This window comes from Excalfactoria chinensis, chromosome 18 (genome assembly GCF_039878825.1).
Source record: "Excalfactoria chinensis isolate bCotChi1 chromosome 18, bCotChi1.hap2, whole genome shotgun sequence".
NCBI lineage: Eukaryota > Metazoa > Chordata > Aves > Galliformes > Phasianidae > Excalfactoria > Excalfactoria chinensis.
In genome coordinates, this window is record NC_092842.1 from 5,789,159 (window position 1) to 5,805,907 (window position 16,749).

At 44.7% G+C, this 16,749-nt stretch overlaps 1 protein-coding gene across 2 annotated transcripts in view; it reads right to left on the reverse strand.

Moving 5' to 3' along the window:
• Positions 1 to 3,917: 3,917 nt before the first annotated feature.
• The window catches only part of BRD3 (bromodomain containing 3), a 30,495-nt gene continuing 17,663 nt past the window's right edge, over positions 3,918 to 16,749 (reverse strand). For both annotated transcript variants that reach the window (XM_072352498.1, XM_072352497.1), the window contains exons 4-12: positions 15,765 to 15,912; positions 14,856 to 15,070; positions 12,778 to 13,149; positions 9,254 to 9,382; positions 8,600 to 8,791; positions 7,854 to 8,089; positions 7,044 to 7,336; positions 5,072 to 5,200; positions 3,918 to 4,266 (exon numbers count right to left, since the gene is read on the reverse strand). In XM_072352498.1, the coding sequence (XP_072208599.1) occupies positions 4,151 to 4,266; positions 5,072 to 5,200; positions 7,044 to 7,336; positions 7,854 to 8,089; positions 8,600 to 8,791; positions 9,254 to 9,382; positions 12,778 to 13,149; positions 14,856 to 15,070; positions 15,765 to 15,912 (1,830 nt within the window). In that variant the 3' untranslated portion in view covers positions 3,918 to 4,150. The remainder of the gene's footprint in view (positions 4,267 to 5,071; positions 5,201 to 7,043; positions 7,337 to 7,853; positions 8,090 to 8,599; positions 8,792 to 9,253; positions 9,383 to 12,777; positions 13,150 to 14,855; positions 15,071 to 15,764; positions 15,913 to 16,749) is intronic.

A 16,749-nucleotide genomic window follows, 5' to 3' on the forward strand; every position in this document is an offset into this window, starting at 1 on the left:
CAGTGAATCTGTCCGGATGGGTGATGCCAATAGCAGGGATGAGCCCCCAATGGTGCCAACCTCCCCCCCCCTCCCCTCCCAGAGCTGCTGGTTTCATTTCTTTCCTTTTGAAAAATGCCATTTAAAAAGAGCCGCCAAGGCTGTTTTCTTAGGTAAAAAAACAAACCCACACCCTGTTGTTTTTAATGAGAGGATGCTGCTTGTGGGGAATGAACCCTCACAGCCCAGCTTTATCTCCAGCACCTGCCTGCAGTCAGCCCCAGTGGGAACTGCCCATGTGTTGGAATAGATCTGAGAGCCCCCTCTCCCCACCCCACACAAAGGCAGTGGTTTCTCATTGCTGTGCCCCAACCCCAGCTTTAAAACATCGTTCCTTTCAAAGCAAGGAAAAACTAAAATCACAACTGGTCTAAGAGTCCCCAAAATGAAGAGCTAATGAGGTCACTGCAGTCTGCTTCTACCACACAGTGCATGGAAGAGACCTCGCTGGTAACTAACCTGTATATATACACGCACACACGTGTGCCTGTGGATGGGGGGGGGTGGATGTGCATCTGTTACACACAACCAACAGTCACGGAGCCCTGAAACACCAGCTCTGCAGCTACAAACCCTGTAAGGTAGAAAAGCTTGGAATCAAAGCAGTACAAAACTGATTCTCTGTACAGACAAGGTTTGGTCAGCAGAAAGCTGCACTGTACCCAACAGATCTCGGTATAAAACAAAGCAGGGATGAGCCCCAGGGTGTCGGTCTGGGCCCATTGAGGCTGTATCTGATGGGGCTGCCCAAAAACAGGCTGATCTGATCATCAGAGGAAGCTCAAGCCAGGTTTTAAAGGTGTTAGTAATGCTGGTTGATGGGTACTGGGTCTGCTCAGAAAGGGAACCTATCAGAAAAACCAGTTTCAATGAAACTATATACGTGTACCTATGAAATCACACTGACCTCCTCCTGGCACGTCATGCCATACCAACTCCAATATAAATGCTCTACTCTTGCAGTTTCCAACTCAATAAAGGGCAGCTGCTACTTACTACGGACTGCAAACACCTCTTCTTTCCTGGAGACGCCCTGACCTGCAGATACAGAAGCATCACCAATGACACGCTGGGAGACGAGCAGCGCTACAAACAATATGAAAGCAGAAGAAATCCTAAGAGCAACGTTTTGCAGTTGTGCCGGAACGGATTTCTCCTGCAAGCTGCCATTTCATGGGAAACATCTTCATTGCCATGAAAGCTTTCCACTTGGTGGAAGCCCAAAGCATCACCTGCGGGCTGCTCTCTGAATAGGAACCTCATCCATGGTGGAGCTCTAGTTAACACACATAGGAAAGGATTTCAGCAGGGAAAACCAGAAGGCTGTTTATCCACGCTGTTGTGGTACCTGAAGTGGTTGCAATTACTTCAATTAAAATACTGGTTAGTTTTGATAACGCACGTCTTGGATACGAGGTGAAACGCAGATGGAAACCAAGCCCATTATTAAAGCAAACAACTAAGCTCTTAATTAGGTGTATATTACATCTCCTCATAGTTGACTCTGAAAATATATTACTAAGTATCCATCTAGGGGAAGATATTTTTGTAAGGGCGGAATGAGGGAAAAAAAATTATATATAGCAACTAAAAATAACTTTATTGTTAATGGAGAAGGAAAAAAAATCATTCATTTCAGTAAGAATCGGAGCACCCTACAGCTCATCTGATCCCAACACAAAGGAAACTCCACCTGCAAAGACCTGCAGGGCTCCCTGCCCATGGGCCCAGCACCCAGCAACAGCACAATGACACAAGGATGCTCTCAGCAGCAGAGCTTCTCTCAACTCACAGCTGAAAACGGCAGCTCCTTTCTACAGCAAACTCCAGAGTGTGTGTTATTGTCCCTCTACAAAGACAGAGCTGTGCCAGCTGTGGGATCTGAATGGCATCCAATGGGAGATACATTGAGTACAGCCAGCAAGACCTCAGTCGATGGGCACAGAGTGACCGACAGCCACTCACCTGTGTGAGAAATAAACACCAACGCAACCTGCACCACTGGAGAGGCTCAGCAGGGTGAGTTATAGGGCTGACCCACAGCAGAGATGCAGCCGTAGGGGCTGGTGGTGGGAGAAGGAAAGGCGTAACTTTCTGTTAAACTCTGTATATTTTCTTTACAATAAAAAGCTAAAAAGTTAAGAATTTACAATAAATTTCTGCCCCTCAGATTACAAACTTTATATAGTTACAGAACTGCTGTTTGTTTTTTTTTTCTCCTAAAACTGGATTATAAAATGAAAAATAAAATCAACACTGTTTCACCAAAAAAATAAAATAAAATTAAAAAAGGGGAAAGACAAGTGGAAATAATACAGACAACAATTAAGGTGTTCCATTAAGAAATTACATCTACCTGGTAGGTCTTCAAAATCTGTACAATACAAGAAAGAAGGGGCTGGGTTGAAAAGAGAGAGGACAGAAAACAAAACCCCAAAGGTGAACACACAGAACATGACAGAGCACCAGACACACAACAGACTGGACCGCAGCACCTGGAGGTATAAAGTCCAGCGTATTTAAATAACATCTCTGTGTTCTTATTAAATCCGGTTTGAACCATATTAAAAGTCTGCATTTCTGCTGGTCTTATATATAGGTTTTTTTGTTTTGTTTTTTTTTTTCTTTTAGTGAGTTTAAAATGACCAAATGTGTTTAATAAATAAAGTACTTATATATACACGTGAGACAGAGAAAAACGGAGTGTTATTGCAGCAGTGCAGGTGAAAACATTAGGCTGACTCGTAAGAAATTGCTAGCCTTAAAAAACTGCCTTCCCCTCATCCTCACCCTTCCCTCCCCTCCCTCCCTCCCCCCCCCCCCCCCCCTTTGTTTTCCCTTATTACTATAATTGAGGTAAACACTTCAGGATCTGGTAACCTGCACCCTGCATGACACAGAAGTAGCATTCCCTTTCTAGGAGCTCATTGCAGATACAAAGATAAAGGGGTGGGAAAGAAACAAACGAAAGCAAAAAAAAAACAACCAACAAAGCACACGACCAACATCCCTCTCCCAGTCCCCTGCCAGCTCAGCCTCAGCTGGAACTCGAGTGCTCTTTTATTTTAAGCCCAGACTGAGGTGCTTGTCATGGAGAAAGTACTTAAGCATGTGTCTAATAATGAGCACATGGCTCGACTTGGTCACTCTGCAGGGAGCACCCCTTGAGGCCCAGCTGAGTACTTGCAGCCAGGAGCTGTTTTCAATTCAAGCACCAACTTTCCTAGAAATTATCTATTGGATGTTAAAAATAACATTCCCAAGAAACTCGAGTATCCTTTGCTCCCTTCTTACCGACGTGTTGCCAAGAGAAAAAGGAAATGAGGAGCGCTAGAAATCACATACACAACTATTTCTATCGCTCGTGTGCTTAAAATCAAATCCATGCTTAAATACCTTCCTGAATAGGTGCCTGTGCCTCCACCACCATTACCAAGTGTTAGCAATCCGCAGTACGTTAGATTTCTTTCTGTTTCTTCTGCTTTTACCTTAAAGATGACAGCATCTGACGTGTTCATCACACCGTAGACTTGGAGGTTAAGAACGCTAGTGCTAATAAACAAATACACCAACTAGTTCCAAAGCTAACACCTTTTAGATACAGTACCACCATTGTACAGATCTCTTCAAGGAGATTTTCTTATACCTCGTGTGAGCCAGGTGGGCTTATTAAAAGAGAACAACTTGAGGAGGAGGAAGGGGCAGAAGGGAGACATACTATAAGCTCTGCAGGAACCTATTGGTCGTCTCCTGCAAAGAGTTCCAAGTTCTTCCATTCTCAACCAGGTTTCTTCAGTTAAAAAAATAAATGTATTTTAGAGACTTTACGCAAAGGGAACTTGTTTGCCATAAAGTCTAGTTGCACACATGCAAAGATCTTTGACCTATTCATTAAAAAACAAACAAAGAGCGCCCCTGGAAAAAAAAGAAAAATGGAAGAGACCTTTTTGTAACACTGAATTAAAAAGCAAAAGAAGTCAGAGAGGAAGTAAAACAAACAAAACAACCTGACCACCGTGGAACAAGAGCAGTACTTTAAGGAGAGAAAGGGACACTGCAGAGCATCGGTGAGGGTGATGTCCATTCTGTGCTTTGTGTAAGTGTCCGTAGCTCATTCTGAATCGCTGCTGTCTGAGCTGGAGCCGCTGGAGCTGCTGCTGCCTGACTCGGAGGAGCTGCTGCTGCTGAGCCGGGAAGGGCCCCCAGAGGGAGCAGAGCCAGATTTGTCTGCGGGAAAGAAGGCAGCAAAGTGATGATTTCCAAGGAGCTGAGCTCAATAGAGGTTTGCCAGTGGCTTTTATCATCCACAGCTTCATTCGTGGCTTCGTTTTGACTGGGCAGCTTATCGACCCACTGACCACCAGCTGGAACAAGGCCTGGCTCAGGGGACAGCAGGGTTTTTAATGCTGCAGGTGGCCATGAACGTTTGGGCCCTGCACTAGAGCCCTGTGGAGGGCAATGCAGTGCTCCAACGCAGAGCCCAAACGCTCATGGGCACCCGCAGCTGTAAAGCACTCGTGGCTTTACAGAGTGCATAGACAGTCTGTGCTCACTGCCTGCTGTGATTCAGGGCAAGGTGGAAGCAGCTCAGTTTGCACTGGAATAACCTGTCATCCCATCTTTTGCACTTCTGCACTATGAGGTGGCTTTTTTTTCAATCCCACAATGGAGAATAATCACCCATTAAACATACTATGGGGCTGGTTTGAACTATAGTACCGGTTTACTATGTTACTGCATGAACAACCTGCACAGAGTAAGAAAGCAGCGTATCTTCCTCTGAAGTTTGAATCATCTCTAAGACAGGTCCTGTTTACCACCAAGAGGAACTTCCAACAAGACAGGGGTCAGAGCAGACCCCAATGAGTAGCTCAGGTGCCCAGCAATAACTTGCTGTGCCCACACTAATGACAGACTGGGGGAACTTCCATAGGTAAGCTAAAGGCTACTTAAAGGTTTGCCTTAGTGAGGAAGACTACCTGCACACACAACTTCTCAGGTATCACTAGCACAGTAGAACCATAGCCATTACCTTTCTTTGCAGGTTTCTTGTTGTTGTTTAACTGCCCACTGACATCCTGTAGCCGTTTTTCTAGTTCTTTCTTCTTTTCCTGAGCTAACTCCTCTTTAGACTTTGCTGCTTGCTTTTTTCCACTTGCGGCTGTGGAAGAGGAACACACAAATTTCTGAGACTGCATTGTTGAGGGTGAAGAAAAGAGAGGACGCTGCTATTTTACAGGGCACCTAAGTCTGTGCAAACACTTTGCAGTGAAGCTGCTAAGATCAAGTGACCACACAGCAACTACATATCCCAGGACAGAGGACAACACATGAAGTTGCCTAGATTATCCAGGCATCATGATCCTGTAATATGCTCTTTTGGAAAAGGGCCTTCTGGAAAGTGTTTTAGAAGATAGAAATATCCACGTAATAACCTTGTGGTGTTGCAGGTTACTTACCAGTTAGTTATATGATCAATAGTTACGCATTTGTTATTACAGAATTGTTACATGGGTTTTCTGCCCTGTAATATAAAGTGTCCCATTAAACGTTGTCAGGGGGAAGCATCTGCCATTAAAACTCAAGACACCTCACGTGAGAACCGATTGCTTTAAGTTGCTTTAAATATAAAACAAAACAAAAGTTAGAAACCAGCAAAGGCTGGCAGACAACAGGAATGTAGCTGCCTCGCTCAGGATGGAAATGGCAAGGAGTAACAGCAGTGCTAATGCTTCTGAGCAGAAGAAATATCGCTCATGAGAGTAATTGAACACAGGTGTTGGCCAGTATCAGAAGCAGACAGGAGCCAGATATTTGGCCTGATCCAGCAAGGAAATGCCTACATTTCTGCACACTGCTTTCAGGCAACTTCTTTTTTTTCTTTTCCTTCTTTTAAATGGAAACTGGAAAGCAAAGTCCTAAGAGGTTGCCTGTGAACACTGAGCACCACAATAGGCAGCAGACAGCAGGAGTGTCTGGGAAAGGTCATGCATTAACATGGTGCCTGCTGACCAAGCAGGGCATACTGGGCTCAGAGCAGTGGACAAACAGACATCTGAGGTCATCTGTGTTACTCCAAAGCAAAAGGATGCTTCGTGTTCCTAGAAACTCTGGAGAATGCTTTCCTCAGCTATTCCAGAAGTATTTGGGGAGAAAACCAGAAATCAAACCAGCATAGTAAAAAAGCAAAAAGGAGGGTCTAAGCTTTGCTCAGGTGACCTAAAAGTCCTGTGATAACGAAACAGAGGTGCTTTGCAAGAGTTGTGAGCAGCTTTTGTGTTATATTCTTAGGAGAACAACTTCTTTCTTAACCTATGAGCAGATGGACTGAGCCAGGACTACCTCAGCTAAGTGACATGCTACTGCTTTTTTGCTGGGGCTCAATTCTCAAGGGGCTACAATTCACACTGTGGTTGGAGCACAGAAAATCCTATACCATACTGCACAGTACACTCTCCAGTCCATTAACATGCACCTCCTTATCTGACACTGATTATTATATGGTAATCAGGCCAGTTAGGACTAGCAGTTTTGTGGCAAGCATACAGCTCAGACACATCCAGATTCCTTAGCTTACCCAAATAAATGTGTGCGATTCATTCATTTCCTTGGTGTTTGGGATTCAAACCACACTTTCTTCCTCCCTAATTAGATGATAAACTATTCAGGATAAGAAATTGATCCTTCCATATGTATGCATGTTACGCACAACATAATGAGACTGAAACTGTAGTGCCTTCTAGGTTCTAGATAGGGAATAAAGATATCACACAGGTCTTGCAGAGGAATACAGTGACCCCTCCAGGTCTCCATGTGAGGGCCATATGTGAAGAAAATAACCCACAGAAAACTTCTGCTATTTTTCTCAAGTAGAAAAGAATCTCTAAAAACCCCTATCATCACATGCCCAGCAGCTGGATAAGAGAATCCCAACACACATGCCCTGATTCCAAAGCTAAGCCCAAGGGCTCATGAAGGAACGTGCACCCCGAGAGGTAACTTACAAAATGGTTTCCTTTGTTTTTTCTGTAAACAAGATTTCACGTATCTCTCCAGTTCTCGCAAAGTTGTGGGCTTCAAGGTTTCAAAATCTATTTCTATCTCATCAGGATTGGAGTCCCTGAGGGAAGGTTCTCGTGACTGGATGATGTGCACCACTCTGCCCAGCTTCTCCCCAGGCAAGCGGTTGATGTCCAAGCTGAGCTGTCGTTTCTCATCATAGGTCATGGGCAGGCCTTCCTCCTCCTCATCCGAATCATAGGTTGCAGACGCCTGTTTTCCTCCTTTCTTGGGCTGCCTGGGGAGATTGGCAAGTATGGAAACATTCATGGGTATATAAGGAGCAATGAACTCTTCTTTCAGTCTGCTTGTAACAAACATCCCAATGCTTTTGGCTTTGAACCTCTAGCCAGATAGCTTGAACAGCACCACAACTTTTGAAAAAGTTCAGAAATCTGAGATAAGCTGTTCTGCTCCCATTATATTTTAGTGCTGTGAGGCATGACAACAAGCTAAAAAAGCAGCAGGGGGGAAAGAAATGAAATAGCATGTTATTGCTGGCTGGGTAAAAAGGCAAAACCTTATCTGAGAGAGACTGGGCAGGGATTCTGAAAGAGTCAGAGAATGGAAATGTGATGGCTCTGCTGCCAGCCCTAACTTGAAAACTCCCTGAAGCTGTCTGTAATGGAGACACTATTTGATGGTGAGTTAACCATGCTGACAGCTGAGCTTCACCAGGGAACAACAGGGACAGAACTGGGCTGAGAGCTCTTTGTGTTCCCACCTAAGGCAACTTGCAGGAGGCAAGCTCTCACCTGCTAGCTGTGGTCGTGCTGTTTGCCTTTTTAGCTGGGGCTTTCTTCTGCTGGGTTTGCTTCGGTGGTTGAGCCACCTTAGGCTTCTTCTCCTCCTCAGCTTTTACTTTGTGCTTCTCCTTTTCCTTCTCTTTGTCTTTCTTTTTCTTCTCCTTTTCCTTCTTCTCTTTTTTTTTCTTTGGTTTGTTCACTGGTGCTTGTGACAACGCAGCAAGCTGCTCATGGACTGCCTTTAGCTGGAAGAGAATGGTGAAAAAACAGATCAGACTTCAAGGCAAGATAATCGATGCCTCCACATACTCTTCCCTTTATATCCTGGACGAGTAAGTACATCTCAAAGCTAGTGAGTCAAAATAGTTTACTCTATGGATGGAATACATGGTGAAAACATCCCACAGGAAGCTTGTGACAGATTTTGCTGTGCTTGAGCTCTCATACTGAATGGATCTCTCAGTGCTTCCCTGACTCCTATGGTTGATGGTGGCTGAATACTCTGGAAACCCCAGGAAGAAGCCCAGAGCATCAGCACTGAGAATGGTTATCTCAAAGAAAATTAACATCGCATCCAAAGCACACTAATTATTTCCCTGCTGACAGCTCTCCTCTTTGAGCTGGCACAAGGAGTGATCTCCCCGCTGCATCCCAGGCTAGCTGGGATTTTTAAGGAACAAAATTAAATCTTCCCTCCTGCTAAGTCCTTTCTACTGCAGATGCACACACACACACAGCTTGGCCACTACACTAACCTGCTCCTGGAGCTCTGCCAGCCGAGTTGCTCGCTCTTCCTCTGAGTCTGAGCTATCTGAGTCTGAAGAGCTCTCCTCACTGCTGTGACTGCTCTCCGTGCTTTTGCTCACAACTGGTGCTGTTGGAGGAGGAGGAGGAGGGGCTTCTGCAGGCTCATCAGGCATCTTTGCAAATCTCATCTCAAAGACGTCCTACAAGAAAGGGGGAAAAATTGGTGACAAAGGAGCCTCGCCCACAAAGACCTCATTCTGGTCATTCAAACACAGCAGACACGCTACCACAGATCAGGGTCTTACTGCACTAAACCATGAAAGACTCCCCCTCTTTCGAGGTGCAAAGTTAAAGGCTTATCCAAGACTTAGCAGGGCAAGCTTTCTGGATCTCCACTTTCTGTGGCCCTAAAAAGCATTCCCATTATTTTATATGCCAATGATTGTAAAATTTTAAGAGTGGGATGTGGCATTGGGGTACGCCATGTGCAGAGCGTGACATTTCTGCAGCAGAGAGCATGAAAAGGCTCTTTTCAAGGGCTGAAGAAATCACTGACTCACCCTTGAGGATGCCAAGAGCAGATCCATGCTCGGATATCTGATTTTGACACCTCACAGCTAAGCTAAACAGACCCTGAAAGATGCATTTAGCTACACCTTTACCTGGAGCTTCCTGGCCATGGCTACCACTTCATGGTCTGGAGGATTGTACTTGTAACAATTAGAGAACATTAACCGAATGTCTGCTGCAAACCCTTGTGCGTCCTGGTATTCCCGACTGTCCATCTTTTTCTGCAAGCAAACAAGCCAAAGGAAAAGGGGAGATAAAGCCATGAACAAAAGACATTTGTAACAATTGCATGGAGGACACGTGCGTCATGGAGAGAGCTCAGCACAGCTTCAGAAATCATATTTGTCCAAGAGAACAGTAGTTTGATCTTATTAGTTTCCAAATAACATTTAGAGTTGCTGCTTTTGAAAACAAGCAAACAAAAACCAGACAAGCTAATATAGTTCCACAATGGCTTAAACTCTCATCATTCTAAATTTGGGTTATTTTCTTGGTTTTTAAACAATACCAAATACAAGTTTGTCAGTGCCCACAGTCTGTCAGAAAAATAGAGAGACATTTAGAAAACGTTTGCTGGACCAGAAACTAATGTAAGTAAAGCAGAGGACAAAAGGACAAGAAGTCAACAGAGTTACAACTAAAGGAGTACCCTCAGCATGAATTTCTACATGCTGCTTGGGTACCTTTACTGCAGAAATAATCTGACAAGGCAGAAAAGATGGCTAGCACCTAGTCTGACTAACACAAAGCATCATTTCTCCCGGTGATGTCTACAGCCAGGCAGGCACTTAAGCTACAAAACCAACTCTTGATTTAAACAAGTCCAACTGAGAAATACAGAACAGATACAGAATTTGCCCCTTATCGATCTGTGCCTAACGTTATTTTCCCCCTGTAGTGTGGATACGTATCAGGGGCTAAATATTCGCACTTGGATCCTCCCTCTCATTTTCCAGCTCTCACCTTCATCCCCTTGCTGTCTAGGACTGAATGACTTGGTTTAGAAAACAGTTCACAGTATTCCTAGTTCTCATTTGATTTTAGGCATGTATTGCTACCACATGTAAAAATCTCATCTCCAATTACTCCTTCCAAAAAGGAAACTTAAAAAAAAGGTGAACATTAGATTTCATTTGCATTTTAAAGAGTTTAATGAAACTCGCTGCTTGCCAAGTGCTTGCAGGCCTCCCTTTTGTAAGCCCAGTGCACCTGCATCCCCCGGTGAAGGGAAGGGGCTGCCTGACAGACACACTGCAAATGGGATGGGCAGATTCATCCTCCATCAGAGCAGAAGGCTCAGGGTCTGCAGCTCACACCTAAGTCTCAACCCAAGCAAAACTCCCACTTGCTCAATAGAAGCTGCAGACACTTCACAGCTCCACAGTAGGTATCGGAAATACCTTGAATCATTGCAATGAGTGCTAAAGCTGCTTTGGTTCAGAATAAGGCAGCTTTGGAGTGGTCTGCACGCAGGGCAATGACCCTCCTGCAGCATCTCACCCTGCTGTACCACAGCTAGATGCCTGTCAAACTTGTGGCACAAGAGCTCATTTTCTTGGTAAATAAAGGAGGAGAATCCTTGGAACTGCAGCACAGAGATGGAAAGGGAGTGACGTTTGGGCCTCTCCTGCCTGAAGAAAAGCTTGCCTTGTTTGAAAAGTGTCTCAGGCCAATTCCAAAGCAAAACAAAACGTTCAAACGAAAGGGGCCATTTATTCTAAAATACATCTTACTTTGCGAAGGGCCTTTTTGATATGCTGTATTTGTTTGGCACACACAACGGCCAATTACAGCCTGCGAAATACATTTCAGCATTGAAGGTTTTGCTTTCATCCAAAACCAACAGTTTCAAAGCCCAACAACATTTTAATCTGTGGATTTCTTTCTTTTTTTTTTCCTTTGCTTTTTGTAAAGAAAAATTAACTTGACAAAAGCAAATGGATTTTAAAATTATGCAGCAGAATATATTTGGGTTATCGACTCATTTTGTGATATTCAGCCGTTTAACATTTACAATGGCAAATCAGAAGTCGTAGATAGAAGGACTTCAAGGCTGGGAAGGCAGCTAGAAAAATCTTATTTCTCTCAGCAATCAATTGTATTGTTCAGTATCCCTTCATGCTCAGAAAGATGTTTCCTAATGTCTATCCTCTCCTGCTTTAGAACAAGCCTTGTCCTACCCACAAAGGATGAAGAGAAAACACTGTTCCCTCCCTTCCCGCATCGATCTGTTACAAGTTTGAAGACCTAATACGGCCCCTTTTTCTCTTCTCCAAGGACCTCAGAGCACAACAAAATGAAAGCCTGGGATCTTCCTCTCCCAGCTGAATATCACACAAGTGCTCCTGTTTCCCAAACTACCATGTTCAACTCTGCCCTTATCCCACCTTTTACCACTTGTTTCAGGATCCCACTTCTTGCCTGCAGCTCAACTCATCCTTCTTTACTCTCATCTCCTCCAAGGAAATTGCTGTAGGCCTTCAGCAAAGCTGGGGCAAAACCCAAACAATAATAATTAGGACTTAGATAACAGCATCCAGACATCTGCCCTCACAACAGCCCCATGAGGTAGGTTAAGCATTATTCTCTCCACTTTATGGTCGGAAAAACAAAGGCACAAAGCCATTGGGGAAACTTGCCAAAGACCGTGGTATCAGGACAGTTAATAAGCCAGACACCACTAACTCTTTATCTAGTCCTCAGCACAGACTGTGATGACTATTCTCTCACCACCAATACAACTAAAAGCTTGTTAAAACAGAGTAGCTGTAGTAAGAACCACTGCAGCACCGCAGCCAAATGGCATGGCACACCAGAGCACTGAATGCTGCTTGCCAAGGAACATATAAGGAACCAGGAATGCAGCTGCCCTTTAGTCAGCTAGGCCTTTCAGACAATCCCACGTGGCAGCAGAGCTGGATGCACAGCAGTCCTGGCACGCTCCTGAAAGCCAGCAGACACACCTTAACCTTCTACACAAAAGCCTCATCTCCACCAACACTGATTCCAATGGACAAGCATAAGATGGAAACTAGAGTAACACAGCTGTACTCTACAGATATTTAGAAGAGACTTAGAGAAACTTTGCAGTCTTCTGGGAAAAAAAACATATTGAATACCAGACCACACCAAGCTAAGTTCCTGAAGAGCAAAGCTTGAACCATGTAAGCATCACATTATTTCCTCCCCTCACCTAAGCACCAGTTGATCTTCACGCTCCAGCTGGAATTGCTCAGTGTAAGCCTATCTAGACCACACATCATGCCAACAAGTAGCCAGGCAGCAGCTTCTGGAAATGGGATACTATCAATTGAATCCTATGAAATACAGCACCTCTTCTGAGTGCAACATAATCCCAATGACACGAGTTTAAACAGCTGGACTATTCACAAAGAGGAGATGGATGCCATCATACAGTCTGCTTTGTAGAGCAGAAAAAAAGACATCCCAGGTTACGGGGGAGAAAGAGAGGGAAAGGAAGCAAAGTATAAAGATATCCAGATGACATCCAAATGGTTTTGATTTTCCACCCTTTTCCCTTCCCCCTCCCCTCACCAGAAGGAGTCAGTCCTCTGCAACCAGAGGGCTGAGGTGGTAAGTGTAAGTGTAGACGTACTTTAACAGTACTGAGATCCATGGGGTGTTTGATAATATCGTGATAGTCATGTAATTCCAAGGCCTCTGCATCAACGGGCTTGTAGAAGGGCCATGCATAGGCTGCATGCTTCTTCGAAAGCATCTCCTTGAGAATGCTGTCACAGTACTTGAGGTGCTCAGACAGTTTGCCCTTCTTCCCTGCATGCTGGGGGACCTCTCCGTCCTCAAGGTCTTTCTTTGGTGGTTTGATGGGCCGGCCTCCGCTCTCCCGTCGAGCGATGATTTTGGCCTGTTTGGGGTCTGAGAGGGGTGTGGGGGATTCGCTCCGGCTGGCAGTGATCACAGAGGTGGTGGGGGTGGTCGTGTCTGCTTTCCGCTTCACTCCCTTCTTCTGAAACAGCAGATAGAGACACCTGATGAGTACAGGCCCAGTTCTCACGCTGAGCTAGCAGAAACCTAGCACGATTCACCCTCATTCCTGAGATCTGCCTGTCCTCTGACAGAAAACGTGATTATTTCACTGGGATAAATGGGACTTGTGACCAGAGGCTTCAACACGCAATTCAGTGACAACAACATGGTGTATTTACCGCATGTCATCTGAGCCACAGTAACCAGCCATCTGCACATCTCCAACCCAACCCCAAACAGGATGCAAAACGCGTTAGCTCTACGTATTTCACTGAGATTTAAACTAAGGACTCTTACCTCATGTTTGCCAAAGGAAAGGAGTGCGCCCAGTCGATTACTGCAGCTCAGCTGATGCATGGTGACTTAGTAAGTGTCAGTAACTTAACCACATGTCTGAGTCCCCAGTGGCAGGATCAGGCTATAAGTTCTGAACCAAAGCATATTAATCACCAAAGACCTATGAGCCTTCACTCCCTTTTTACTTAGTGAATGTGCTAAGGTAGATTGTTTATAACGGATAAGAGTTAAGAATTTAATGATTTCGCTTCAAGCAAATAAAACATACATCCCACGTTAATTCAAGCTGTTATTGTCCAGTCAGTTCTTTCCTTTGCTCCTTGGAAGGAGCAATTCTGGAGGAAACAAAAAAAGAAAGGAAGGAAAAAAATAAAAATAAAATGGTCCCTAAGGAAATCTAAGGCAAGTCTGAAGTAAATCCCGAGCAGGATTATCTTTGCAGTACATATTCACAAACTCATTTTTGGGTTCATCCTTGAATTTTAAAACCAAAGCGATCCTCAGAAGCAAATTATTTGGTCAGACATTGCATTATGAAACAGGCTTCTGAGGAGGGCAGCATAGCTGCAAGATCAGATCTACAACGTCCTTAAGTAATTCCCAGCCTGTAGGGTGAAAAAAGGAGGAAAAAAAAATCCTCTGGCTCTACTGACCCATGCAACCTCGAATCAGGAATGCCAGCGCTTCTGCACTTCAGTTCTTCTTTTAGAACATAGCTTAGATAACAGGCTTTTTTCCTCTATTTTAAAGCAATATATGGCTTGTTAGGAGAATTCCAATTATTTAAATCAGCATTTTCACTTACATGTAAATTAACACAGCAGAACACCATTGACACCTCCCAGAAGGTTACTCGGTAAGGAAGACAAAATTAATGTACCCAAAACCTGCGGGCAACACCAATCTCTTCCAGCTGGAGTGACAGGCTCGTCTTGAACTGGTTCACAGCAGAGAGAAACGCTCCTAGTGCTGGAGTGTGCAAATCTTAAAGGAACAGTCCCAGGAAAATCAGAGATTCGGTTGGAGGAAAAGGATGTTGTGGGTAACATAGATCAAGATGCGAGAAATCTCCAATAGACTTCTGATTCATGGAGCATCAGCACTGGCTAAGTCTATGGTCAGATAAGAGCTTGTAATTGAGTTGGAGTATTTACAGTCAGCACCACCTGAGTTGAGGTGTGGTAAAACTGCCAAAGAACTTTGCCGAACCCACTCAAACCCAACAGCAAGCACTCCTCTGAGCACATCCCAAATGGACAACGATGGGCAGAGGAGCAAGGAATCAAATGCAAAGATAAATAACGCATGTAACCAGCAGCAAGGGGATGAAATTGAAGCACTGCTTAGCAATATTGCTTTGTGAAGAGGAAGAGGTCAAGCTCTGTTTACCTTGACTACTGGCGGCGTAGGAGGAACCACGGGCATTATCGGAGCAGCAGGAGGAGGGGGGGCAGCGGCAGGTGGGGCAGTGACAGGTGGGACATTAGCAGTGATGGTTGGCACAGGGGTGGCAGCGATGACGGGCGTCTGAGACACGGCTGGAGGGACGCTCTGGAACGGGGCCGGCGGGGAGACAGAAGACACGGCCACTGCCTGCTGTGTTCCTTTCAAAGGACAAAGCGAAAACACATTGTGATGTACTGATGGTTAAATGTGCTGCAAGACATGGGGAACAAAGTGACACCAAAGCTGCTGTACTGGGCAGTCACGGGCTTGGCAAAAAGGTCCCCAGTTCAAGGCCACAGGAAGAGCACTAAGGACATTGAGTAAGATTTGCCTGGTGCTGTTACTCAGGGTCCAACAAGAACTGGAGCATCAGTCACTGATCTAAATCTTTCTACCATAAGCTTGAGGCCAGCCCCATGCAAGTAAAACACACCACACTTGCACATTAGATGTGCTGCTCTGGGACAGCCTTCACCCTTCTTATGCTATCAGAGCTGCTCTGTGCTCAGCAGAAGACAAGGAGCGCAAGGAGAAGAAAAAGAGGAGATGGCTCTTTTTGACAAGTGCCATCCTGCACAGACCTCAGTCTTTAAGTGTTCATGATCAACAGCAACAGTCACTCCTTTGTGACCAGCTGACCACTTAAGATTTCACTCATATTTTAGATATGCCACAAGTTTTACAAGACCAATGAAACAGAGCTTGGTGCAGAGTCCCAAACTTCTTGTGAGTGAGGCAAATATCATCATCTAGACACCTCTCACTCCATCGCTCTTGGAACACAGCTTGGAACATGGGTCAGATCTTAGCAGCAGGTTGGTAACATTTACTGACAACAGATAAAGGAAATACCTGTGCTCTGTGTGCCCACTGACGGTTTACGACCTTTGCCTTTAGGAACTGGGGGTAATAATTCGACTTCCTCCTGAGGCATCTGAGCAACCTTCTGCAGAAATATCTTCTCGAGGGCTTGGGCCATAAGGACGATGTCATCTGTGGGCTGCAGGAAGAAGACAAGCCTGAGCTGTGTCATCCACACATCAGAAGAAAAAGGTACAAGATCACTCTTAGAGATCCCCAGTGATGCTGCCCTTCAAATAAATGATGGTGCCCAATTTCCTGACAATTAACAAACGAGCTCTTTTCTCTCCTTCCACGCAGCTCTCCTGCTCTTCTAATCTAGTCTAGAATGTAATAATCACAGCCTTGAAATGCACTGCATCCAGAGAACATCGGTACTTCCAGCAGAAGCCCATTAACTAGCATCAGTGTGGAAGCAGAAAACTGGAACAGATAAGCCATCCTCCCTGCTTGCCAACAGGTCCTAGAGAAGAGTGTAAACATATTGCCCGTGGTTCAAACTAGTTAATTTGTTTATTTCAACTTGCTTTCCAGCATGGGTCGATGATGACAAACCATCACAAAAAACAAAGAATATCAGCTTTTAACAACCTAACAGAGTAGCAAGACAAATCCAAAACAATAACAGGCAATTTAAAACGTGTAAGTATGAATGAAATAAAGCAGAGGACAGAATTACGCAGCTTACTGAACTGCTCTCTGCTAGGAGGTAGGAAACACTGTTTACTGCTAGACAACTGGTGCAACACAGCCCTGACAGCCCACAAAACACCTGCAAAGCATTACACAAACTGCAGCTCATCTTGAAGAACTCCTCAATGAAAATGAAAGGAAACAAAACTTGCTCTGCAACTCCAAAACATAAACGTGCATATAATTATAAGGCACATATGCCATTTTAACTACTGCAAGGGAAGAAAGATAGTGCACAAAACAGCTCAGTGCATTTCAAGTAGCACAGTTCCAACCGGTGGCA